The sequence below is a fragment of the Dendrobates tinctorius genome, unplaced genomic scaffold (assembly GCF_039654945.1).
Source record: "Dendrobates tinctorius isolate UK_male_01 unplaced genomic scaffold, ASM3965494v1 ptg000084l, whole genome shotgun sequence".
Taxonomy (NCBI): Eukaryota; Metazoa; Chordata; class Amphibia; order Anura; family Dendrobatidae; genus Dendrobates; species Dendrobates tinctorius.
In genome coordinates this window covers 1468423-1494886 of record NW_027361752.1, presented here as the reverse complement: position 1 = coordinate 1494886, position 26464 = coordinate 1468423, and the positions used below count along the sequence as shown (strand labels likewise).

At 45.2% G+C, this 26464-nt stretch overlaps 1 protein-coding gene across 2 annotated transcripts in view; it reads left to right on the top strand.

Moving 5' to 3' along the window:
- Positions 1-24550, top strand: part of DCBLD2 (discoidin, CUB and LCCL domain containing 2) — a 103919-nt gene extending 79369 nt beyond the window's left edge. For both annotated transcript variants that reach the window (XM_073584398.1, XM_073584397.1), the window contains exons 13-15: positions 2644-2693; positions 16364-16489; positions 17586-24550. In XM_073584398.1, coding sequence (XP_073440499.1) covers positions 2644-2693; positions 16364-16489; positions 17586-18022 — 613 coding nt within the window. In that variant the 3' untranslated portion in view covers positions 18023-24550. The remainder of the gene's footprint in view (positions 1-2643; positions 2694-16363; positions 16490-17585) is intronic.
- The last annotated feature ends 1914 nt before the right edge of the window (positions 24551-26464 follow it).

Sequence of the window (26464 nt, the reverse complement as noted above, 5' to 3'; positions counted from 1 at the left end):
AACCTCCTGGAGAAAACCAGTTCAGACTTGCTCGTGCTTACACAGCTGACCTTTTGACCCCAAAAGACAATATCTGAACTCCATTTTGAAAAATCATCATGAGAGAAAAATATAACACCTTACTAAATAAATAGGTGTCCATGTTCTCATGAGTCCTCCCCCACATATGATTGGGGGGAGGGCTACCAGGAGCTGTGATATGATCAGAGCATGTTCCTGTACGGTCAGACACGGCCATTACACAGCAAACAGCAGGAGCACTTTTATAAGATTATCTCCGCACAGGGACATTTTATTTAAACACATCCAATTGTGGAAATTATTATTCCAAGATCTATTGATTAAAATGATTTAAAAATTAACTTTGTTCTTGGGGAAAACCCCTTTCCGACATCGGACATGATAGTACGTTGATGTCGGACTCCCTCCCTTTGATGTGGGCCCTGAAGATGAAAATAAAAAAATAAGCCCTGACATGGCCATATTGACGGAAAAATAAAGTTATGGCTCTGAGGAAAAAGAGGAGCAAAAAACGAAAACGCAAAAATGAAAATGCCTCCTGGGGTAATGCAGCAAATACTTAGGCCTGTTTCACACATCAGTTTTTTTGTTCAGTCAAAATCCGCTAAAATGGCGGATCGCGGATCCGTTCCTGTACTGACCACAACGTGTGGCACCGGACCGTTATTTTAACGGATCCGTCAAAGGAAGAATTTTAAAGGAACCGCTGCCTGGGGGGGGGAAGAGAGAGAGATTGATTTTTCAGCCGCCATTCGGGCATGCGCAGTGAGAAGTGCAGATCCTGCCGCCCGAAAAAACGTTGCATGGTCTCGGGCATGTCGGCGGACGTCAAAATTTTGGCGGATCTGCAAAAAAACGGATCCAATGGATGGCCATCCGTCAAGATCCGCCGTTAATGCAACTCAATGGGGAAAAAACGGATCCGCCAAGAAAAATGGCGGATCCGTTTTTTTTTGCAAAATGACTGATGGACACAAACGGATGTGTGAAACAGGCCTTAAAATGCACATACCCTAACTCTGGGGATAAGCTTCTGCAGGACATTGTTCTGATAAGGCCACATTCACACGGTCAGTATTTTACCTCAGTATTTGTAAGCCAAAACCAGGAGTAAGACAATCCGAGGAAAAGTATAATAGAAACCCGTCACCACTTCTGTATTTATCTCCCACTCCTGGTTTTGGCTCACGAATACTGAGGTAAAATACTGAACGTGTGAACATGGCCTAAGCAGAGCACTCAGAGGAGGAGACAGGCACTGACCCATCACTTCCATCTTCTGTATTTCACATGAGTATATTGCACAAGTACAGTAGCTTGGGGGGGGGGGGAAGGGGTTTTCAAGCCATATAAATGCAGTTTTGTTTTAGTTTTTTTTCTTCAAAGTAAGCACAGCAGCCTCATCAGGTCTTGTATGTCTAATTAATAATGTACGCACTTCGTATTTTCATATCTTCAATAGCAGATGGTAACCTGGTCTACTACATATGGGGACAAATAAATGTGGTTATGAGACCATTGTGTGCAAGCAATGAGAATGCGCTACTGACATCTGCTGGATAAAACAAGCTATTACAGAGCAAACCCAATGAGCATTAGAATGTTTAGGCTAAGTTCACACGGAGCGGAACTCTTGCGGAAATTACCGCAAGAGTTCCGGAATTCCATTCCGTGGGAAAATCGCATTTTAAATTCCCGCGATTTTCCCACGGAAAAACTAGCATTTTGCAAGCGTAATTAGCTTGCAAAATGCTAGCGTTTTCCAAGCGATCTGTAGCATCGCTTGGAGAACTGATTGACAGGTTGGTCACACTCGTCAAACAGTGTTTGACAAGTGTGACCAACTTTTTACTATTGAGGCCGCCTATGCAGCATCAGTAGTAAAAGATCCAATGTAAAAAAAATAAAAAATGGTGTTATTCTTACCTTCCGACGTCCCGCGCAGCCGTTCCCAGTAATCCTTTGCGAAAATGCCCGTGATGACGTACGTTCTCGCGGGATCGCGACGTCTCGCGGTAATTCGCGATGACGTAGCGTGAATGACCGCGAGACTTTGCTATCCCGTGAGAACAGACGCCATCGCGGGCATTTTCGCAAAGGATTACTGGGAACGAGAGCGTGGAGAGAGGCGGGATGTCGGAAGGTGAGAATAACTATTTTTTTTATTTTAAATTCTATTTTTTACAGGGATATGGTACCCATAGCCCGGAGGACAGTCTACTCTCCTCCGGACCGTGGGTACCATCCGCAAATGTTCTGCTTACTTTCCGCATGGTGTGCACAGCCACATGCGGGAAGTAAGCGGAACAATGCATTCCTATGGGAAACCGCAGCATTAGCACAGCATTGCGGAATCCCATAGGAATGCATGGAATGCTTATTTTTCGCGGCAAAATCGCGGTTAAAACCGCCGCGGAAACGCGAAAAAAATGCAACGTGTGAACTCAGCCTTACTGTTCAAAGCCAAAAATCACCATTTTTTTTCTTATTTTTTTATTTATGAAATAAAACAAGGCAATATTTAATGTAGCAAAGAAGCAAGAGATGAAGAATTTTGTTTTCAGAAACATTTGCATTATTGCACTGTATAATTAGCTAACCATGATTTCATGTTCACATCAGAAAGAAGAAAACGGAAGGAACGTATGACTTGCCTTACTGGGACCGTGCAGGTAGAGTCTCATGGAATGAATATAGATATGCAAATGCGTACATCACGTCACCATGTATTTAGCATGTTCTACCTAATAGTCTCATCTGCTGATGAATATATGACTATTACATTTCTTTACATGATTCGATTTTTTTTTTTTTACAAATATTTTATGCACATGTAGTATGTCCATATACACAAATATCTGTATCTAGTCTTCAATATTCATATACATTTTAACCCCTTCTCGACACTTGACGTACATGTACATATGTCAGCTCCCCTTCTTTGAAGCAGGCTCAGAAACTGAGCCTACATGTTTCTGACAGATGATGGTCTTGGTGTTCTGTCCCACATGAGGCGAATGGAGGTGTAGTTGATTGGGGCTGGGAGAGATTCCTACCTTCCGTTTCCTCAATGCAGAGCAGACAGGACCATTGTTGCTGTTCATGCGTCCAGAGAGATGATACACACCAAGGATTGTGAAGTCCAGACTTGTTTATTTGGAGATCTGGACATACAGCATGTTATTTGGTAATGCAGTAGGTTCTCCAGACGTGCAGATGTAACAACCAAGGTGATACAGCAAGGTGGTCAAAAAACTGATGCCTTTCACAGCTCGGTACAGGCGCGTCTCTCCCGGGTGAAAAATGAAACTAAGAATGGCCACCAGCAGGAAGAGAAGGCATGACCTGACCCGGAAGTGGAAGGCATGTACTAGAATTAATAAGGTGCAGGCTGCTATACAGAAAAAGGACAGCAGGTGGCAGCAGACCAAATGCAAGACTGTACACAAAGAATGGTGATATAACACAGCCTATATAAAAGATATAATCAAAACTTAGACGGAACCGCACACTCCCCGACTGAAATTCCGTAAGGGATTTCACTATATTGTTGGTGTGTGTGTGTGTTTTTTTTTTTTTTTTTTTTGTAAAGTTCAATAACCTGAAAAACAAACACAAATATGCATGCAATAATAACTTCAAAACGAGGATGATGATACAGTTCCTGAGACAATCCAAAGAAAACCCATCTTAGGATCGGAGAAGCCGCACTAGACTAAACTGTTTCCAACCCAACGGACAAAGTAGTAGGGCAGTGTTCTGTTCGTGGTTCATCCTACCGGAATATCCTCAATTGGTATTATCAATACGAGCTCGTGGATTGGCCTCTGAAATGTCTTAGCCTTGCCTTTCCTAAGGACCTTCAGCTCCACCTTTCGTACCTTACCGTCTTGACTAGGGAAAGTCTTTGTAAAGATTCCCATAGGCCAGTCGATCCTTCGGGCTTGTTGTTCTTTCATTAGTACCACGTCTCCTTCTTTCAAGTTCGGTTTACTCTGTCGCCATTTCCTTCTTCCTTGGAGGATCACGAGATACTCCTTTCTCCACCGGTTCCAGAAGTAATCAGCGAGGTACTGCACACGTTCCCACTGTTTCTGGTAGGTGTTTGCATGAGTAAACTCTCCGCTGACTGTTAGCGGGTTCCCGGTCTTTTGGGCGAGAAGAGTAGCTGGCGTAAGAATGGTCGGCATTTCGGGATCCATTGACACTGGGACAAGTGGTCTTGAGTTGATTATGGCAGAAACTTCGGCCAGAAGAGTAACCAAGGTCTCATGCGTAAGCCTTGAAGAGTTTACATCCATAAACATAGGATTCAGGATGTTGCGTGAGATCCCGATCATCCTTTCCCAGGAACCTCCCATGTGAGAACTATGCGGAGGATTGAAGATCCAGGTGCAACCTCTTTTCTGCCAGCTGATCCTGAATTGGCTTGATGTCAATATCCAGCTCTCGACATGCACCGATGAAGTTGCTTCCGCGGTCAGACCTCAACTGTTAAACCCGTCCTCTGATCGCTAGAAACCACCGTAGGGCATTGATCAGGCTGGATGTGTCCATAGACTCTATTACCTCTATGTGGACAGCACGGACACTCATGCAAATGAATAGTATGGCCCATCGTTTGCTGTTGGCATGGCCACCTCGAGTTCTGCGTGCAGATGCCATCCATGGCCCAAAGACATCTAGGCCAACGTAGGTGAAAGGCGGTTCGGCACGCTATCTGTCAGAGGGCAGGTCGGCCATTTGTTGATGTACCTGTTTTCCTCTGGTTTTCTGATATTGCACACAGCGATGTAGTGATCCTGCTACACGTCTTTTCATACCTATGATCCAAAGCCCTGCAGCCCGTAACTTGCCTTCCGTGATCTGCCTGCCTTGGTGCTCGGTTTTTTCATGAAAGTGCTGGATCAGTAGTTCAGTGATGTGATGTTTACTGGGAATGATGCAAGGATGTTGCTCTGAAGCCGCAATCTTGGCTTGATTTAAACGACCACCGACTCTCAGCAAACCGAAGCTATCCATTACTGGATTCAAATGGGCAATGGGGCTTTTCTGAGGGATCTGCTGTTTGTGGTGTAGGCATTCCCATTCAGTTCTGAATACACTCTGCTGGACGTAACGTATTATAAGGGACTCAGTGAGAAATGTCCTCGGCAGAGAGTGGTTTATGGCAGACGTGCCAGCCGTGACAGTTTTTGTCTCCACGTGAGTTGTGATAAGATCTTGCAATGTGGACTAACCTTGCAATAGTCTTGACGAGTCTCATCCAATTGGAGAAGCGTTCGAAGTGCTGACAACCGAGGCTGGAGGTTGTTTTATTGTTCGTCACCAAAGCACTGACCTCGGAGCGGACTTCTGGATCGCCATCTGGATCCTGGATGCTGAAGACTTCCTGGACATGTTCACTTCCCTTCTGTTCCAACAGAAACTTAGGATCTGAAAGCCAAGAAGAGTTGGCAAAGGACCTTATAGACATAGGTCTCGTGGCATGGTCAGCTGGATTAAGTTCAGATGCGATATAGTGCCATTGTTCAGGCTTGGAAGACCTCCTTATTCTTTTGATGCTGTTACTGAGGTACACACAGAAGCTCCTAGTTTGGTTGTAGATGTAACCTCAGACAACCTTACTGTCAGTGTAGTATTGTACGTTGGCTATGTTGGTGTCCATCTTGTGCTGTATAAAGTCTCCGCGTTCTACTGCTAGCACGGTTGCACAGAGTTCAAGCCTGGGAATAGTGTGATCAGGCTTGGGAGCCAACTTAGCCTTGCCGAAGACTAACCCAACGTAATCTTGATTGTCGGGTCCCGTCACCTTCAAGTAGGCGACGGCTGCAATGGCTTCTGTGGATGCGTCCGAGAACACGTGGAGTTCTTTCCTAGTGCTAGCAGCAAGTGAGGTTCTGGCTTAGCATCTCGGTATGTGGATCTCGTCCAAGGCACACAAGGACTGCTTCCAGTCTTCCCATTTTGGTTCCTTATCAGGAGGGAGTGGGGCATCCCAGTCCTTGACAGTTTCGGAAAGCTGTCTCAGAAGGGATTTACCTTGTATGGTAACTGGTGCTATGAACCCCAGTGGGTCGTATAAGCTATTCACCACAGACAGGACACCACGTTTAGTGAATGGTTTGTCTGCACAGTTGATTTGGAAACTGAAGGTGTCGACTGACAGGTTCCACCTCAAGCCTAAGCTTCTCTGCACAGGCGGACAGTCTGATCCCAGGTCTATGTCCTTGAATCCTGGTGCATGGTCACTTGAATCAAAGGCTCTCATGACAGCCAGGGTTTTTGAAGCAATTTTGTGCAATCTAAGCTTAGCTTGGTACAGCATACCTTGGGTCCTCTTGAGTAGATCGATAGCCGCTTCTTCTGTGGGTAGAGATTTTAGTCCATCTACATAGAAGTCTTTCTCTACAAAGTCTCTGGCATCTGTTCCATATTCGATCTCTCCTTCTTGTGCGGTTCTCCGCAGGCCATAGGCTGCCACTGCAGGAGAAGGGCTGTTCCCGAATACGTGCACCCTCATGCGATACTCCACCATCTCTTTGCTGGGGTCATTGTCCTTGTACCACAGGAGCCTGAGGAAATTCCTATGGTCCTCTCTGACTATGAAACAGTGGAACATCTGTTCAATGTCTGCAGTGATGGCGATGGGCTCTTTCCGGAACCTCATCAACACTCCTACTAGGCTGTTTGTAAGATTAGGACCCGTGAGGAGGACATCATTGAGATACGCCTTGATGTTTGGCGCTTGAATCAGACCATTCTAATTTGCTTAGGTTTCCGTGGGTGATATACTCCGAATGAGGGTAGGTACCAGCACTCCTCGTTTTCCTTTAAGGGAGGCGCTGGCTCTGCATGGTTATTCCGGAATATCTTGCTCATAAAGATGACCATGTGTTCTTTCATCTCCGGTTTGTTGCTAAGTGTGCGCTGGAGAGAGTTTAATCTGGACAAGACTTGTTCATGATTGTTCGGGAGTCTTACCCTGGTAGCTCGGAAGGGTAGGGGAAAAACCCAGTGATTAGTCTCGTCCTTAAGGAACTCCTTGTTCATTATCCTGTCAAATTCCTTGTCTTCCATTGACGTGTTGTCATCCTTAGGCTACTTTCACACATCAGTTTTTTGCCGTCAGGCAGGATCCGGCTATTTTTAGAAAAAACGGATCCAGCATAAATTTTGGAGAACTGTAGAAACGGATCCGTTTTTCTGCCGGATCCGTCTAGCAGGTTATATCTGTTTCCTGGGGGCTGGCCAATTGGATCTGAGCATGCGCAGACTTAAAAAAACGGATCCGGTGGCTGGATCCGTCTTTTTCTGGATCCGGCGCTCATAGACTTTCATTGTGGCAAAAAGCCGGAAGCGTCGGATCCGGCGCTTCCGGCTTTTTCGCCGGAGACAAAAAACGTTACAGTAGCCGTTTTTTCCAGACGCCGGAATGAGACAGGTAGCCGGATCCGGCAAAAAAACGTATGAAACGCAATGCCATCCGGCGCTAATGCAAGTCAATGGGGAAAAACTGGATCCGGCATTGCATTTCGCCGGATCCGGTTTTACAAAAAAAGCCGGATCTCGCCTGACGGCAAAAAACTGATGTGTGAAAGAGGCCTTAGTTGTATGAAACGCCGATCTTCCCAAGTCGTCCGCATAGGTTGAAGGAATGAAATCAGGCAGCTGTACGGGATCTGGAGGCTTCTCTTTCACCTCATAGTGTTGAGGGCATTATTTGCAGAAAGTAGCTCGTCCGTCTTGTACGGTCCAAGCACACATTTCCTATGATTACCCACCCCAAGTCGAGTCTCTTTGCGTAGGGGGAATAGTCAGGACCATTGCACTGTTGGCAGACCTTATGTATCCTTAAATTGTCTCTGTCTAGGATTTCAGCATCTGAGTCCATAGGTGGGATAACACTGACTTGGTGCCTTAGGTGTGGTTGGTGGAACGCAGCTTCTGGTGTAGGAATCTCATCCCTTTGGCTGGGTATTTGATCGCATTCGATTAGCGTAGGTAGGGGTATTTCTACACCTCCGTTGACAGGAGAAGCAATGAAACCTTGTGCCCTCCTGCCGCTAGTCTCTATGCGGCCTGAGCAAGTGTTCAGAGTATAGGGCGTTGCTGGTCCCTTGATTCCGAAGGCTTCAAAGAACTTAGGTCCAGCTAGGGATCGATTGCTCTGATCGTCAATGATGGCATACATTTTTACTGCCTTCTCTGGTTGCCCTTCTGGGTAAACTGATTAGGCATATCCTGGCACAGCATTTATTGCTTTGGCTCTCCCCACAGACCTCTGAGCAGGAGACAGCTGTGGTAGACTTGGCATTATTCTGTGGCTCCCCGCCATGGCTTGTAGCCTGACTAGAGGTAACTGCTACTGCTGGATCGCTGGTGGCTGAGGTTGGATGCAAAGCTGATGGGTGTTTGTCACTATGACACTCTTCACACTTAACGGCAGATTTGCAGTCCTTGGCCATGTGTTCTAATGAGGCGTAGCACTTGAAACACACCCCAAGTTCACTGAGGATTTTCTTGTGCTCCTCCATGGTTTTAGACCTGAAGCCTCTACATTTAACGAGTGTGGTTTTTTTGTGAATGGGACACTCACGATTAAAAGACTTCTCTCGACGGAACAGTGTACTGTTTATCAGCAGTTACTGCAGGTGGTGGCAGGTTAGTCTTTCTGACGCTTACACTGCTCCTCAAGTCCTTGCGTCTGTGAGACGCTTTCGTACCTTGATGACTGTTGCTGGAGCTGTAGTGTTAGACTCCAGGAAGTCTAGGCTAGGGTCGTTCCTCATTTGGGCTTGTTTGTCGACAAACTTGCAGAACTGACTGAACGGAGGAAAGGTGACATCATGTGACCTTTTGCACCTGGAAATGCATACTGCCCACTTCTCTTGCAGACTATGTGGCAGCTTTGAGACGACTGGATTTACCCCATGGGCGGTGTTCAGGTAGCATAATCCAGACAGACGAGGGTCTTTTTTTGCAAGTTCCAGCTCCATAAGCAGATCACTTAAGTCCAGAAGCTTGTGGACTTCCTTAAGGTTGATCCTTGGAATGTTCTGTAGTCTCTTGAATAGGGACTTTTTTATGGCTTCAGCACTGCCATAGGTTCTTTCGAGTCTCAGCCAGGCAGCAGCGAGACCTGCTTCAGCTTGCCCCACGTAGACGGTCCGAAGACTCTTGATACGGTTTGTGGAGTCAGGACCCAACCATTTCACCATGAGGTCAAGCTCCTGTTCTGCCGATAGATTGAGGTCAGCAATGGTGGCCTTGAAGGTTTCTTTCCAGGCTCTGTAGTTCTCTGCACAGTCAAATTTTGAGAGGCTAGTGCTGATTAGAACTTTGCTCACCATGAACCTGGCAAGCTGTGTGGCGTGGAAGGGTGAATTATTCCCGGGTAGAATGATGTTGCTGCAGGGTTGAGCAGTGGTTTAACCTCCTGGAGATTTCGATGACTGCGGCTTGAACTGTGGAGATGGACTGGAATGCGTCTTGTGGTGATTGCTGCTTCTGAGGGGACACATTATGGCGTTGGTCTTGGGTGTCTGCAGATGCTGTGGGTAACACTGGCACCGTAAGTTGGGCTGACTTGGACGTTTCCACATTGTTGGGCTGCACGTCTTTGGAAAAGGTGTGTGCTGCAGATATCTGTTTCTGCACGTAATCACTGGTACGGACGGCTGGGTCGTCTTCTTCCAGTGGTGGCAGGCAAATCAGGTCGAGGTTTTTTTTTTGATTCAATGCTTGCTCAAGTATTTTTACTTCAGCTAATGCATTTTTTTTTTTTTTTTTTTTTCCCCCTCCATTTCTGTTTGAAGAGTCCTTGCTTGAGCCTCTGCTTCTGCTTTCTTGGCTTCTGCCTCTGCTTTCTTTTCTGTAAAGGAGCATCTTAGTTTGGATCGCTCAGCGTTTAAACAGGCCTCTAGGATTCTGTCACTGAGGGCTGAAGTTCTTGATCAGTATGATTTATATGACTGAGAAAAGTGTCTGGATGAGCCTGACCTGTGGGATCTTGATTCTTGCAGATGAGCAATACTGTGCTCTGCTTTATCTTTGGCGTCTTGCACGACGGCGTCCCTATCTCTTTCTGTGGAATCTATTTTGCTTAATTCTGATGAGGCTTCATCAATATTGGAGTCTTTTTAGGAAGGCAACGTACCTTGTGGACAGTCTCTTGTATCTTCCGTGGGCCGTGTCTAGCCGTTTTATAGTGTCCTGTAGACTCGCTGCATCATTTTTGTGGCGTTGGATGCTTGACATGAGGGAGGTGACTCGTTCCCATAGGTCTTCCAGGTTGTCATTGAACTTATCCTTTGTATTGTGATAGTTTTCGACAGCCTTTATGGTTTGACAGAGCATTTTGGAAGTGAGTCATGGTCTGTTTTCTGAAGCTGGCTCTGTTTTCCCCCTCTTCATAATGGACAGTATCGGGTTGTATTTGCTCTTTCAGCAGTGGGAGACTGTTCAGGGTCTTTTTCGACCATTTTGATTTAAGGTGCACTGTCTCTTTAAGAGACTGAACTTTTGAATTGGGGGCTGGAAATCACAATGCAGCTTAGTTAAGATGTCCTGATATTCCTAAGCTGATTTTGGAGAATTGTGGGGTTTTGCAGTCCGACAATCTGCAGCGATGTGGTATAATATACAGAGAGTCTCTATGCACAATGCGGTCTGGGGTGACGCTGCAGCTTTTCTTAGCGAGCAGGGCTGCAGTATGTGAGCAGGCAGACGGGTTAGGATATAAGGGTGATTTTTTTTTTTTTTTTGTTGGGCTTCAAGGCAGTTTTTTGACTGTTCTGTCCCCACATGAGGCGAATGGGGTGTAGTTGATTGGGGCTGGGAGAGATTCTGACCTTCCGTTTCCTCAATGCAGAGCAGACAGGACCAGGTTGCTGTTTTGCTGTTCATGCATCCGGAGAGATGATACACACCAAACATTGGGAAGTCCAGACTTGTTTATTTGGAGATCTGGACATACAGCATGTGATTGGTAAAGCAGTGGGTTCTCTAGACGTGCAGATGTAGCAACCAAGGTGATACAGTAAGGTGGTCAAAAAACTGATGCCTTTCACAGCTCGGTACAGGCGCGTCTCAAAGCTGGATGACCGCCCCGCAAGAGGAGTAGGATAGGGTGATGGCCTCTCTTATCCATCTCGCCAGTGTGGCCTTCGATGCTTTTTGCCCCTCCCGTGGACCCTGAAAGCAGACAGAGCCCTATCCTTCCTAAACTCCCTTGTGGTTATCAAGTATTGGACCAGGCACCTTTTTACATCTAATGTGTGCAGTACCCCTTCTGTTTTATTCTTGGGATTGGGATAAAAGGAGGGCAAGGAGATCTCCTGAGTCCTATGAAACTGTGACGAGACCTTGGGAGATGGGCTGGGTCAGTTCTCAGAATTGCCCTATCCTCCAGTACTTGAGTGAAGGGTGAGTGGGCAGATAAAGCTTGCATATCACTAATGCGACGGGCAGAAGTTAAGGCTACGAGGAGGGAGGTCTTAAGGGATAATATTTTTAAGGGAGCCTCCACTAGTGGTTCGAAGGGAGATTTGGTTAGTGCGTTTAGCACTAGGTTTAGATCCCGGGGGGGATGTGCGTAGTGGGATTGGTCTGGACCTACTTGAGGCTCTAATGAATCTCATAACCCTCCGATTTTTATCTAAGTCGTGGTTATACAAAGCTCCCAAGGCCGCCTCCTGTACTTTCAAGGTGCTGGTAGCTAACCCCTTTTCCAACCCCTTCTGTAGGAACTCCAGAATTCTGTCTATTGGGATTTCTCCTGTTGGGTCAGAACCTGATACTGAAATGGATTTTTTTCCATACTTTCCCATATGCCTTAGTGGTTACTGGCTTTCTACTTTGTAGTAGCGTGGATATCAAGTTTGCCGAGAAGCCCCTATTGCTTAGGAGTTTCCTTTCAAAAGCCAAGCTGTCAAGTGTAAGTTTTTTATGTGGGGATGATACACTGGTCCCTGGGATAGAAGGTCTGGAGTTTCTGGTAGGACCCAGGGGTCCGTAACGGACATTCTTCTCAGCCAGGGGAACCATATTCTCCGAGGCCAGAAGGGTGCTATCACAATTACCATTGCCTTGTCCCCCCCCCCCCGTATTTTTCTCAGTACTAAGGGGATGAGAGATATTGGTGGGAAAGCGTAAGCTAGCTGGTGATCCTAGGGTATCGTGAAGGCGTCTAGAGCTACTGGGCCCCCTCGGGGATCGATCAAGCAGAAGGTTTCCAGCTTCCGGTTGTAACTGTTCGCGAATAAGTCTATTTCTGGCCGGCCCCAGAGCTTCCCAATCTGGTTGAAGACTAACTGGCTTAGTTCCCACTCCCCCTTGTTTTAGGCGTGTTCTGCTTAAAAAGTCCGCTGTTCGGTTTTCCGAACCTTTTATGTGGAGGGCTGTCAACGATTCTAGGTTGTGTACTGCTAAATGGAAGATGGATTTTGTTACCTCCAGACCTGGTGCCCCCTTCCTTGGTGGTTTTGATTTGCTACCACTACTTGGTTGTCTGAGAAGACCCGTGTGTTAGGAGCGAAGTGAATCGAGAAAATGAACGAGAGCTAGTTTTACTGCCAGCAACTCTTTCATGTTTGAGGAAGCAGACTCTTCTCCCTGAGTCCAGGGTCCATCAGCCACCTGGCTGCCTAGATGTGCACCCCACCCCCAGGGACTTGCGTCTGTAGTTAGGATCTTTGTCGCTGGTAACTCCCAAGGAACCCCCTTGGTTAGATTGGCTGGATCTGCCCACCATGTTAAGGAATGTTTTGTGTTTGGTGAGATGTCTAATTGCATGTCTAAATTCCCGTGTAGGGAAACGTCTGTGTCTAATATTTCCCACTGTAGGTCTCGAGTGTGGCTTTGTGCCCACTGTACCGCTGGCATGCAGGCTATCATTGATCCCAGTAGAGACATAACTTCCCCGGTCACTACCCTGAGAAAAGCAATAATTTGTGACCTCATCTGTGCCATTTTTTTGAACCTTCGTCTGTGGAAGATAACATTTCTGTTTGGTTGAGTCTAGTATTATCCCCAAGTACTCCTGTACCTGACTTGGTACAAGTCTGGATTTGGGTAAATTCAGCATCCATCCTAGACTTGCTAGAGATCTCATGACCATGTCCAATTGCTGTTTGCAGTGGTGAAAGGAGACTCCTACCACTAAGAGATCGTCCAGGTATGGGACTATCAGGATGTTTTGCTCTTATGTGGGCCATTACTTCTGACATTATCTTTGTAAATACCCTTTGAGCAATACCTAGCCCGAAGGGGAGAGCTCTGAACTGATGTTTTATCTCCCCCTGGATCGTCACCAATATTTTGAGGTATTTCAGGTGGTCTTTGTGAATGGGTACATGGTAATATGCGTCTCTCAAGTCTAATACGGTCATGAATCATGACAGAGAAGGCATTTTTACACAAGATTTTATTGTTTCCATTTTGAAATGCTGAATTTCCAGGAACTTGTTAAGCCTTTTCAGATTTATGATCGCCCTGTACGATCCGCCTGGCTTTCTGCGAAGGAAGAGAGGAGAGTAGAAGCCTTTGCTTCTTTCCTGGTAGGGGACTTCTTGTAATACTTCCTTCTCCCTTAGATTCGCGATTTCTTGTTGAAGAGCCAACTGCTTGTGTGATGTCTATTGGGGCGTTATCACAAAGAAATTGTTTGGTAGGGTATTGAATTTTAGTCTTAGACCTTTTATTATGCTCAGAATCCACAGACTCGCGGATATTTTTTCCCAGGCCTGGAGAAAGTAGGACAACCTTCCCCCGACCCGGGGAGCACCTTCATTGTGGCTTTTTGTTGTTGGGGGGTTTTGTTAAACATAAACATAAAGCCTTTAGCCCCCGTCACACATAGCGATCTCGCTAGCGAGATCGCTGCTGAGTCACAAGTTTTGTGAAGCAACAGCGATCTCACCAGCGATATCGCTGTGTGACACTTCTCAGCGATCGGCCCCCCTGCCGGGGTATCGCTGATCGTCCTGGAATGGCCAGGACATTTTTTTGATCGTTGTTCTCCAGCTGGCCAGCACGCATCGCTGCGTGTGACAGGCGGGAGACCAGCAATCGGCGAGCTGTCGCTGGTAACTAAGGTAAACAGAGGGTTTCTAAGCGGCGCGGATGTCGGGATGGCTCGTGCGTCGCTATGTGTGACGGGGCCCTTTGATTTTTGTTTCTTTTATCCTCCCATCCTTCTTTGTTCCCTTTTGGGGGCCTTCGTCACATAAATCTTCTGTTCCGAAAAGGCTGTTTGTATGACTGACTAAGGAAACCGGGAAAGGACTTTTTCTTTTCCCCCGCATTGTCCAAGATGTCGTCTAGCGTTGAGTCAAATAAGAATTCGCCTTCACACGGGATTGCACACATTTTGTTTTTTGTCTGCAGGTCTCCTGGCCAGCATTTTAGCCATAAGGCGCGTCTCGCGGCATTTGAGAAGGAGGCTGCTCTGGCTGCCAACCTAGTCAAGTCCACTGACGCATCCGCCAGGAAAGCTGCTGCTCCTTTCATTATAGAAACTGATCTTTGTATTGTTTCTCTTGAGACTTTGTCTTTTATTTGGGAATCTAAATGATCCAACCAGACCATCAGGGCGCGTGCCGTGCACGTGGCTGCTATGGCTGGCTTTAGTCCCCCCCCCCCCCCTCCTGCTGCTTCCCAAGCATTTTTTTAAAAAGTTTCTGCTTTTTTATCCATTGGGTCCTTCAGGGTGCCCATGTCTTCGACGGGCAGGGCGAATTTTTTAGAGGCTTTTGCAACCGCTACGTCTAGTTTAGGTGCTTTACTCCATAGGGAGCAGGCGGATTGTCAAAGGGGTACTTCCTCTTAGGTGTTAGTAGGACATTCTTGTCTGGCTTTTTCCATTCTCGTTTAATTAGGGAGTGGATTTTGTCATTTATTGGAAACACCTCAGTTTTTTCTGTTAAATCTTGGGCTGTTTTCTTAGGGCGTTCGTCTACCAGCCCCATAGTTGTCCTTACGGCTTTTACCAGGGCGTCTGTTTCTTCAATAGGGAAGCAGCTGCTTCCCCCTTCTGAGGATGATGAGGAGGACTGGGACGATGACTAATTACTTGAGTCAGTTCACTTTCTGACTCGCTAACACTGGACTCTGGAGACCTATGTCTGGATGTACGTTTTTTTTCTTTGAGGTTTTAGCGCCCTTAAGGGCGTCTTCGACCTGGGTCCTTATCGGTGTTTTGAGGTCTGAAGCGAACCTCGGGGATTCGTCCTGGATTGTTTGTTCTATGCACGCCGCACAGAGCTTTTTCTCCCACGTAGGGGGTAGCTCTTCCGTGCATATGGCACATACCATGTGTTTGGATTTGGCTGTGCATTTACACCCCTGAAAGAAATCCATTACCGCACATTAGCGAGCGGACTTTCACGGAGTTCACTCACCCTCCTTGTGGAACGAGAGATACCGTCTCAGGCGTAGGGATTATTTCTACCGCTGAATCCATTTCTGGCTGTGCCGCCATGATGGAGCTTTGGCTGCGCCACCATCCTGAGTTGCTGCTGCACTGTTGGGAAGAGGTGCGCTGGCGCTGTGAATGCTGGCGCTGCTCTTGCGTTTGTCGCTGCCCCTGCTTCGGGGACTGCCGCCGCGTCTTTTTCCTTCTGTGGCTTGTCACCCATGGTGATTGCCCTCTGCCCCTTTGGTGAGGTTTAAATATGGATTCCCTCTTTTTATTTATTTTTTTTTTTTTAATTTTTTTGAACGCGGCGCCGCGTCATCACCCCTCCCCGTGGTGCCCCGCGTTGCCACCGGAACTGAGAGCCCGCGCATGCGCACTGCGAATTTCCCAGCAGTGCACTGCGCTTCCCCTTCTCAAGGGGCCTGTGCTCGCGCACCACTGCTGGCGTCCCGTGTCCTCCCCGGCTCCTAGAGAGGCCTGTATCCCGCAGTTCCCGGTGGCCGCTGCCACCCTCCACTTAAGTCCGCCGACCCCGGCGGTGATGCTTGGGGGAAGCGAGAGAATGATCCCGACCAAGCCGAGGCAGGAAGCCCCGCTGCCTGTTACCGCACTGGTTCGGCCCCCGGCATCCCACATCGATCTGCAGGTACATGCTGTAGGTTCCCCATCAGGGACAGGAAACCAACTGATGATGTGGGAGAGAGGTACCGCCTATTTCATGTGTAGGCTTCCTGTCCCTGAGGGCAGATCCCTCTCTCTCACTCTGTGTGGTGCCATCATGGGGGAAAGAGAAAAATAGTTATGGCTCTTAGAAGGAAAGTAGAAAAAACAAAGCACTTAAATTTGCCCGGTCGATTGATTTTTTTTTTTTTTCCTTATTTAGATTTATGGTCTTCATGTAACTTTTGGCATCATTTTCTGCAGGTTGGTGGAAAGGGATGAAGCAATTCCTACCTGCCAAATCAGCCGAACACGAGGAGACACCGGTGAGGTACAGCAGCTGTGAAGTCAGCCGCCTGAGACCAAGGGAGATGACCACCATGTCAGCAGGTAGTGCCCTCCGCAGGGTGGTAGAGCCCCTCATCTCTCTGCTTAGCTGGTTCCCCAACATAAGATGTTCTAGTATTATATGGCATTCGAAAACGCGAATAAAGGAAAATTGGAACAGAAGTGGTAATTGGAATTCCAGGCTTCTGGCCATCTTGTGGGATTACACTCCTAAATAGCCTCGTGCAGCTTCCAGTTGCCTGTATTGTGGCATCGAGCCGTGCAATTACCAGATTACTGCAACACGGCCTCAACCGCTCTAATGGGAACTCTTGCCAATGACTGGTCACGTTTATTTTTTTTCATTTGCATGGTGATTATTATCTCACCCAAGGCCTAAAGCGGTAAATCCTTAAGAAGAAAAGATATTACATGTCCTCAATGTTTTTACATGGGAAGGAAATAAGTTGACAAATAGTATTTCCATAATGTTCTTGTTGTAGCCTGTTCAAATGACTTTTGAGCCACACGTTTGTTATTCCATCAGGGGTTCTGTGTGAACCCCCAAAATAAGTGTTCAGACTTGTCCCTGTGGAAACTGTGTGCTATAATGAGTCACTTTGTGCTTCATGTAGCCTCCATTCTGGTGGTGGTCTCCTTAAACGGACACAAAAGCTTAAAAAAAGTCCTCTACTATCACATAGGAGAGACGGAGCAAAGTGATTAGTTGAAGGGATATTCCCAGCTCTAATATCCTATCCCAATTTGTAGCATGTGTAATATTATTAGGCTTTAAAGTAGTTTAGATATCCATGGTTACGACCACTATATGAGTGGTTATAACCATGGATACCTAAGCTACTGCAATGACCTATACATTGGGTAAGTGACATAGCTAATCAGAACTATACTACATTTCTAATTGGAGGTATTTGCTAATCTCATTATTCCTACTCCAATTTGGGATAGGATCTTGGAGGTGGCAATACCCCTTAAATGGTTCTGTTCAGGGTGTGTCTAAATTCTAAATATCTAGGGATTTGACGGAACATCTGATGTCTCAAATGTATGGCCCAAGTGATGCGAACAGGCCCTTATTTCCACTAAATAATTTATGTTCTCTTATAAATGAAACCCAAAACTCTTTTTAATTTTTCAGAATATGCCCAGCCCCTTGTTGGGGGAGCAGTTGGCACCTTGCATCAGAGATCAACCTTCAAACCAGAGGAGAGTAAAGAGGGTAGCTATGCCGATCTGGATTCCTACAACTCCCCAGACAAGGACATTTACCATGCCTACGCAGAGCCGCTGCCGACCAGTGGGCCGGAATATGCTACGCCAATCATCATGGAAATGTCGGCGCATCCTGCCGGGACCATGTGCTTGCCTTCAACTTCTACATTTAAAGGGGCTGGAAGCCAGGCGCCTGTCCTAGTAGGGACTTACAACAAGCTTGTATCTAGGACAGACAGTTCCTCATCCGCACAGGTACTATATGACACACCAAAAGTGACGCCAGGGACGTGTGCAGTGGAAGAAATGGTTTATCAGGTGCCACAGCCAACAGTAAGCAAGGATGTACCGCCGGAAGTGTAAACGGAGGCGTGCAGACTTTTGTATGTATTCATTTGAGCAAAATGGCTTTATTTTCTATGAGCACGTTGCATCGTGTGTCCATAAATAAGTAGATTGTAGTCACAAATCAAAAGTTCAAACCACTGTTCACGAGCTTTTACAGAAACGCTAAACTACTTAACCAAATCTCCTGCACGAATATGCAAGACAGGCGGGCGAGAGCTGTGTGCAGACGACATGGGGGACGTGCAACGCTGGTTCATGGAGGGGTTCCCCACATCAGGGGTCACAGGACCTGCTTTATAAAACGTGTTTCTGGTGCTGATTTCCACTTAGCATTTATTATGTTATTTAATTTAGGTTTTTTGCCTTCAGGTCATCTTTATCACAGCTGCAGGATCTGATGTTCCAATATTTATGTACTGCCTGTTTTATTCTACTGAGCTCTGCTTAAGACCAAAATTGTGCCAGCCCCCCTGTGTGTGCGTCACGTCCGACACTCAAAAATGCTGTGATAGGTTTGGGGTTTTTTTTTTTGTTTGTTTTTACATTCTGCGTATCTGGTGTTAGTATGTTGTCTGTGACCACAGCTTTGTCCACAATGGCCTCTGAAAACCAATTGAAGAATGCAATGCATGGCACAGCAGTTCTGATCATGCCTTATTGCCTTTGTCTGGAACATTAGCGCATACACAAAATAGTGTCCGGGTTTTAGAACGGAACGCTGACGTATCCCTTACGCAAAATGGCTACAGGGAAAATCTAGAGTGGGATACAGTAGCAGGCGAGAATTTGCAAATGTCGGTCACATTTGAGGAAATTAAAGTTTTGCATCTGCCACTTGGGCCGTTTTTAGACTCTGTTCTTTCAGGAAGTTCACATGCACATTAGCAACACTGAATGAACTCTGACTCTATATTATGTAGTGAAGCATCTAATGATCGTGTACAAACGTTTTTATGAAGGGATCAGAGTCCACCTTTTGTGACTAGTGGATCCTATGGGCTGTGTATAGAAGTGTCATCCTGCCTCTGAGGATAAGGAAACTGCTGTAAACTCTTCCTGTAAGGACCGGAATATCCCCAGTTGGAAAATTCCCAAATTACTTTTTTTTTTTTTTTTTTTTTTTAATTTTCCATTGCCAATTTTTTTAAAAACTTGTTAACACAAAACCTGACTTAATCCATGGGTGTTTTTCTGATCATGTATTCTCCTTAATGAACTTGGTGCATCTTTCAGGAACCCATGCAGTAAACTTAATTCTGCTAAAATGTGGCGCAAGTGATGGGTGAATCTGTTGGGCAGCACTAGGCAAAGCTCATGCCCCTCTTGCTAAATTGGGCCCACTTCATAAAGAACAGCAATAATTATATTGATAGTATTTGGCGAGAAGGTGGATTCTTTATCCTGTGCCCTCATTTAGTCCCAGAATGTACCCGAAGGCCATCTGATAAGATGTACAAGTGGTCTAGGGCATCCGTGGTGCAACTATGAACTCCACACTGTTACATTAGGCGGTCCCATTCACAACAATGACGAGTCAATTAGGAATAGTGCCAATATATCAAAACTTACTGTCCTTCTCTGGGAATTTAGCCTTGCGGGTTCCTTCTGCCATAGCCTAATCGCCATCAAGTTACAAAATGAAAACCGCAATCTGATTGGTTGATAGGTGCCGGATTTTTACTGTTTCTATGTGCTAATTTTTGAAAATTCCATTGTTCACTTTTAACAACTGGGGCAAAGCCTGTGGCCCAGCAAGCTGCTCAAAGATGGCTCCTGTATGGCTGAGAATGCGCAAAAAGGTGCGGGGTGGCGTAGATATTGAGGATATTTACTTGAAAGGATTCATTTCCAAACTGTAATTTACATACTTTGGTTAAAATTCTATGTATACAAATCCATTTTCCTCAGGGACGGTGTGATCTTCACACTAGATCTATTTCTTGAAAATTTGTAATCCCAGTATTTGCTCCCCTCGGCCCTTAGACGTTTTGCCATAGTATGGTTCTTGTACAAAATCCCATTCAGGCATTACAGAAATAATTTAGCTTTTGGCGCATGTCTGGGGTCTGAAAGTGCAGCTCATTTCTTATAAATTGTGGATTTTGCTCACTATTTTGAAGATATTGTGTGGATGGCTCGGGGCAAGCGAACATAACCTGACTCCTGCTAATCCTTTTTGCCCTTTCCTTCTATGCAAGGGCAATTCTTATGAGCTGCGTATTTGGAGGCAACCTGGTTGATACAGATGTACTCCTGAACATCAGTGTTAGGCAGGATTTCCTTCTGACTAGAAAAAAAAAGCATTGTAAAACCGGGATGGGGTATAATTTGTGAGGTATAAGACTAAGGGGCAGATTTATCAAGTGTCTTTTTAAAAATGAGACCCTAAGTTTTTCCGAGCCACTACTCACCAAAAGTTAGGAATAACTTTGCTTTCGGGTGACGTTTATTGAAAACGTAAAAAGTTCACGCTACCGTGATATTTTAGAAGCAGCAATGGTGATTTCCTCATCTTAAACAATTTATTGAAACAAAAGCCAACACACAATGGTGGGTATAACACCCCAACAAAAAAAAAATGTAATGTCTCAACTTGTCATAGAATCGTAGAGTTGGAAGGGACCTCCTGGGCCATCTGGTCCAACCCCCTGCTCAAAGCAGGATTCGCTAAATCATCCCAGTCAGATGTCTGTCCAGCCTCTGTTTGTCATGCGGCCTTGAGCATCAATTACATCTTGACATTGACGTCTCATGCTGTTCACAAGGGGAGTTGTCTGCTGAGACATGACATGGCATCTCACTCTTCTTGAAGGGCGGCCCTCGGGTCATCGCCGTTCTGTGATAGTTACAAGCCTGTACATTGTGACTCAGCTGATCCAATAGGTTTACTATGGGATTCGGGTCTGGAGTAAGTGCAGGTGGCTCCATTTGAGGTACCCAGTCTCCAGAAACCGTTCTTTAATGATGCGACCTTGATGAACTGGAGCCTTTTTGTCCATGAAGATGAAATTAATTAGGCATGTGTTGTTCATGAAAAGGCACAATGACTGGATTAATGATATGCAAATTCAAGTAGTAGAAGCCTGTCCCTGTAACATTCACAAAGTGTAGGGAAGTTCTGTATCGATTAGACACACATGCACACACTGTAACATCACCACCACCAAAGGCTTGTCTGGTGATAACAGTGGCTGATGCATAGCACTCTTCTTGACATCTCAAATATCATTGGTGGCCATCATTTCTGCTCACCGTGAATCCACTTTCATCAGGCCAACAGCACTGAGGCCCACTGTTCTCTCATCCAGCATACTGTAGATGCTCCCTGGCCCATACAAGACAATGACTCCTGTGACTGGTGGTGTGGCCAGGTACCCTCATCTATCACGCAGACCACACTGATGTAAACGGTTTGAATGGTCTGACGTGACATGTGGGTGCCTCTCACCTCCCTTAAGTGTGCCTGGAGTTGTGTGGCATTCATCATCCTGTTCCAAAGGACAGTGTTAACAATGAAGCGATCATCAGTGTGGGATGTTGCTAAAGGACATCCACGTCTCTGTCTTTGTGACTGTTGCATCCTACTGATGACGCTCTGTGACACTGTAAGCTCAGTGGCCACTTCCGTCTGAGAACATCCTGCTTGAAGCCTCGTAATGGAGAGGTACTACTCATCAATTGTTAGGTGTTGTCTTGGTCTCATGATGTAAAAATGTGAACAGCATGATGAAGAGAACTGTTTAATACCAATTTTAAGTGAACCCCAAAATTTATTGGGCAATTCATAGATTAAACACGTGTTGTGAATTTTGCCATTAAGCTCCTTGTTAGAGAGCAAGTTGTGCAAAAAGTTGTGAAACATTGAACAGTTGGACGTGTGTATTTCCAAAGTTTAGAGATGGCCACATTAAGCTCACCTGAAAAGGTTAGAGGGCATTCTAGGATCATCCTGAAATTTCACCCGAAAGCCATCTAGATATAACTAACTTTTTGTGAGTAGTGTATATCACGGCTATACAAAAGAAAAACTTAATTTGAGAGTTCAGTAATTTCCAATACTTCAGTTGCCCAATCTTTCTGGTGTTATCTAGGCATGTTATCCCACAGAGACACAACGCTGGGAGATGTTGCTGACACCAAGTCCTTGTCATGGACAGGTCTGCGTCCAAATATAAGGACAAAATATATTCTTCTTGTCAGAAAGTCCCCCTGGCAGCTTTACCATCATGCACATGGTTGCAACTCTATGCTAATGTCGGAAGAGTATACCTGGACAATCCCTTTGAGGAAGCCTTACACTTGCCTATGTCAGCAAGTGGTCACTTTTGTCAGCGGGACTGCCAGCTACCATAGTAGAGCACAGCACTAGACCTTTGACGGTCGTATAGGCATTAAATGGAATGCAGGTGCAATATTGCATGATAACTTGGGATAAGAAGGGAATAACCCTTTTAAAGAGGACCTGTTACTTGTTATAAATATGTAATTTTTCTATCTGTTGTAAATGCCACCGTTCTCCGGACTGGTGTTTTTCTTTTGTTCCTCTGTTTTTCCATATCTGATATGAGGCTCCTTTTCTGTAAAATAACCTCTTAATGCAAAATGACTTCTAGATATGTCATTGAGGGGGTTAAATGGTTAATAGCAGCTTCATCAGAGCACCGATCACTGCTGTTAACCATTTAAATATTGCTCTAATGCCGACTTGAAAAAAGTAAAACGCCTGAAGATGAACATCAGCATTTACAATAATGCATGGAAATGGGACTTTTTATATTTCTTAAAAGGACATTATGATCCCTCAAACGAAGACTATACCTGAGTAAATTAATGGTAAAGCATTTTTATAGGGTTAAGAATGCCTTTATTATTGGTCGCAATCCTTCAGTGTTTGCGGATAAGCACATACCTGAATTACTGTCACTGGACCTGATATCCCATCCAGGGATTAAAGGCCTTTATCCATACACCCATGTGTAATATTCCATTTGTATGTGTTGGATACTCTTCATCTAGGACATCAGGTAACGGTATATAATGTGCCCAGATCCGGGCATTGAGCTTGCAGATGATGCAAATTATGCATCACACTTGACGTCATATGACCCTTCATGTTTACCGGGACACTTCTGTGAAGGTGGATTGAACACTGGTAAGTGCTGGCGTGATATACTGTATGTTACTGTAATGTGTTTATTGTATAATTGAGCTAAAATGCCACGACAAAAAAGCTTAAAGGGGTTGTCCTCTACTAAACCGTCTCCAAGTCAGTGGTCACAGGGACCTGGATAAAGGAAAACAAAATCTATACTTGGGGAGCGTTTTATATTACACATTCGCAACCGTAAAATGAACGTTGATCCTCTTGTGATTTAATAGCCTGTTTAGACTTCCCAGAACTCACAGAACGATGAGTAATAGATTGTCCTGCTCGGCAGCGCGTGTCCTGCTCGGCAGCGCGTGTCCTGCTCGGCAGCACATGTCCTGGACACACACATGAAGATGTGCTGCCGAGAAGGATTCATTTTAAACCATTTTAAAATTGCTTAAAGGGCTTTTCCCATGAACACAATTTAATTTTAAAGTTGATTTTAACCAACAGATCTTTACATAATAACTTCCAGAATTGGATGGGTTTAAAAAACAAACAAAAAAAACAAAAACGTTCCAGTGCTGAGAATCTTATAAATGCGTCCCTGCTGTGTACTGTGTAATGGCTGCGTCTGACCGGTACACGATCCCTAGTATTCAGAGAATGTCTTGTCAAGCTCCAGTCATTTTGGCTGTGATTATGGACAGAATGAACAAATCTGACATTCTGGAAAAATATGCGGTAGCCGCCATCCTAGCAAACTGGATAAATGGGCTGATAAGACCGTGGTGCTTGTGTAGACCCATCCATTTTAGCGTAGTACTTTGGCTTTTAGAGTGGCAGTCCTGTTAGAATAGATTGTAATCTGGGCAAAAATAGGACAATATCTGATACTGTTTCTTTGAACTTTATTCCAAAGTTTGCCTTTTTTTTCTTTTTTTTTTTTTTCTTCTTGTTCACATGCTGAAATGCATCTCCTATCCTTGCTGGCTTTCTATAGCGTTGCTATCTACTTAGCACTGACCAACGTACTGCAACCTTAACGAAGCAAATGTGGTTCCTCTGGATCTCTGTACGGTGATCGGCAATCACCATGTGATAATAAACTGTATCCGATACCGCTGGTGTTGAATGTGAACAGAATGGATTGCGTTCACTCATTCAGGTACTGAATCATTTAGAAGCGTTCACTGTAATAACGTTTATAACGGCTACAAAATGTTAGATGTTTTTTGTATTTATCTGCTTGGAATCGGCACATAAAATGGACACAACTTCTCCTAGTTTTCATATAAATCCACAGTGCTCTGAATGTAATTGGTCTGAAATCAGCATGTACTGTAGGCACATTGTATCTGTATATGTTGTTAGACTGTAGATTGTATAAAAGAAGAAAGTTCTATGTCTTTTGGAGAAAAAAAATGTACATAAAAATAAAAGAATTTTGTGAAGTTTGTATTTTTTTTTTTACATTGGTATAAACATTTTGTAAATGTATTTTGCGCCACCTATAGCTGAGCTTCAAAGGAGGACCAAGTTGGCAGCCACTGAGGCATCTAGCAGACCCCTATTATAGTAACTTATCGGCTCGCTATGATTGCATCGGAAGGGGCTGAAGAGGGTAAGAGCACGCCCTGCCTGTGACTTTATTTTGATGCCACAGTCATTGACAGCGCCATCTAAATAGTTAACAGTTGCAGCCGGAGTGCAGCTCTGGCCGTGGCAGTTAGGGACAGATGCCGGTTATGGAATATGACTGCCATCAGCCAACTGAGTTCAGCTCCGGAGTCTCCTTCACACCCAATAACCCTCCAGGGCAGGACGTAGAGTTACGCTCGTATGTGGGAGGGGTTAAAGAGCGATGCATGAGGTCAGTGGCGCAGCGGCCTTAGTGTTTTTCCAGGTTTAGAATATTCATGTCCTATCAATACCATGGGCCATCAATAATAGGGTCATTCTATTTCAAGTGATCCAAATCTGATTATTTTTATTTTTTTACCTGACATCTTAAGAGATTTTATTTTTTCTTTGTATATTGAAGCGCTATTTAAGTGCATTTAAGATAAGTTTCACATTTTTATCTTCATTTGTTAATTACATTTTTTTTGTTTTTGTAGATTTCTAAAGTTATAAAAACCTGAATTTTGGGCTTGTATGATTTTACATTTGTTATCAGATCTCAGGCTAGAATTAAGATAGTGATGGGAGTGGCAGCATTTTGTTAAGACTTGTACAGGCTACATTTTAATGAGCGATTTCGGGAAACCGGTTTATACATTTAAAAAAAAAAAATGCCTGTGTTCCTGGTTACATTTGTACAGAGATTCAAGTTGGGATCTCGGTGGGATCAGATTTCAAAGAGTGATTTTCTATATAGTCTCATTCTATTCATATATGTTTAATACTAAATTAAAAATTAATACACGTAACACCTTTTTTAAATAGACATGTCATATTTTTATTACATCACTAATGTCCTTTTTCAAGTTTAAGAAGCATAGTACAGTAGCTAAATTATGAAGCTATAAAATATGAATTTGTCTTAAACTGACAATATATGTGAATCTAATGAAAATGTAGAGTCCCTTTGGGTGGAGATAAGGGGAGGGGGGAAAAAAGGGATTTTGGGTTCTTACCGTAAAATCTTTCTTGGAGCCTTCATTAGGGGACACAGATGACCATGGGTGGATGCTGCTGCTAGGTGGCTGACACTATGCAAAACAAGAAACTTAGCTCCTCCCCGGCAGTATACACCCACCGACAGGCACCAAGCACCTCAGTTGGTGAAAAAAGCAGTAGGAGAAACAACCAAAAACCATAAATATATGTACCAACTCAACAAGGGACTCTCAGACCCAACACGGTACTACTTAAACAGGGAGGGTGCTGTGTCCCCCAATGAAGGCTCCAAGAAAGAGATTTTACGGTAAGAACCCAAAATCCCTCTTTCTTGCCTTATTGGGGGACACAGATGACCATGGGACGTTCCAAAGCAGTCCCGAGGGTGGGAACAGCAATAAAGGAACGAAATAAGGAAGGGCTTAGGTCGGTCGATGCGCCACCGCCGCCTGCAGAACCTTCCTACCAAGAGCTGCATCAGAGGAGGCCTGGGTATGAACCCTGTAGAACCTCGCAAAGGTGTGCAAAGACGACCAGGTCGCAGCCCTGCAGAGTTGTAAGGACGAAGCCTGGTGCCGCACAGCCCAAGAAGCCCCTACAGCCCGGGTGGAGTGGGCTTTCACCCCCGGAGGGGGCCGTTTCTCCTGAAGACGGTAGGCTTCCAGGATGGTAGACCGAATCCAACGAGCAATTGTGGATCTGGAAGCCGGAAGACCTTTCCGGCGACCCTCAGAAATGACAAGCAA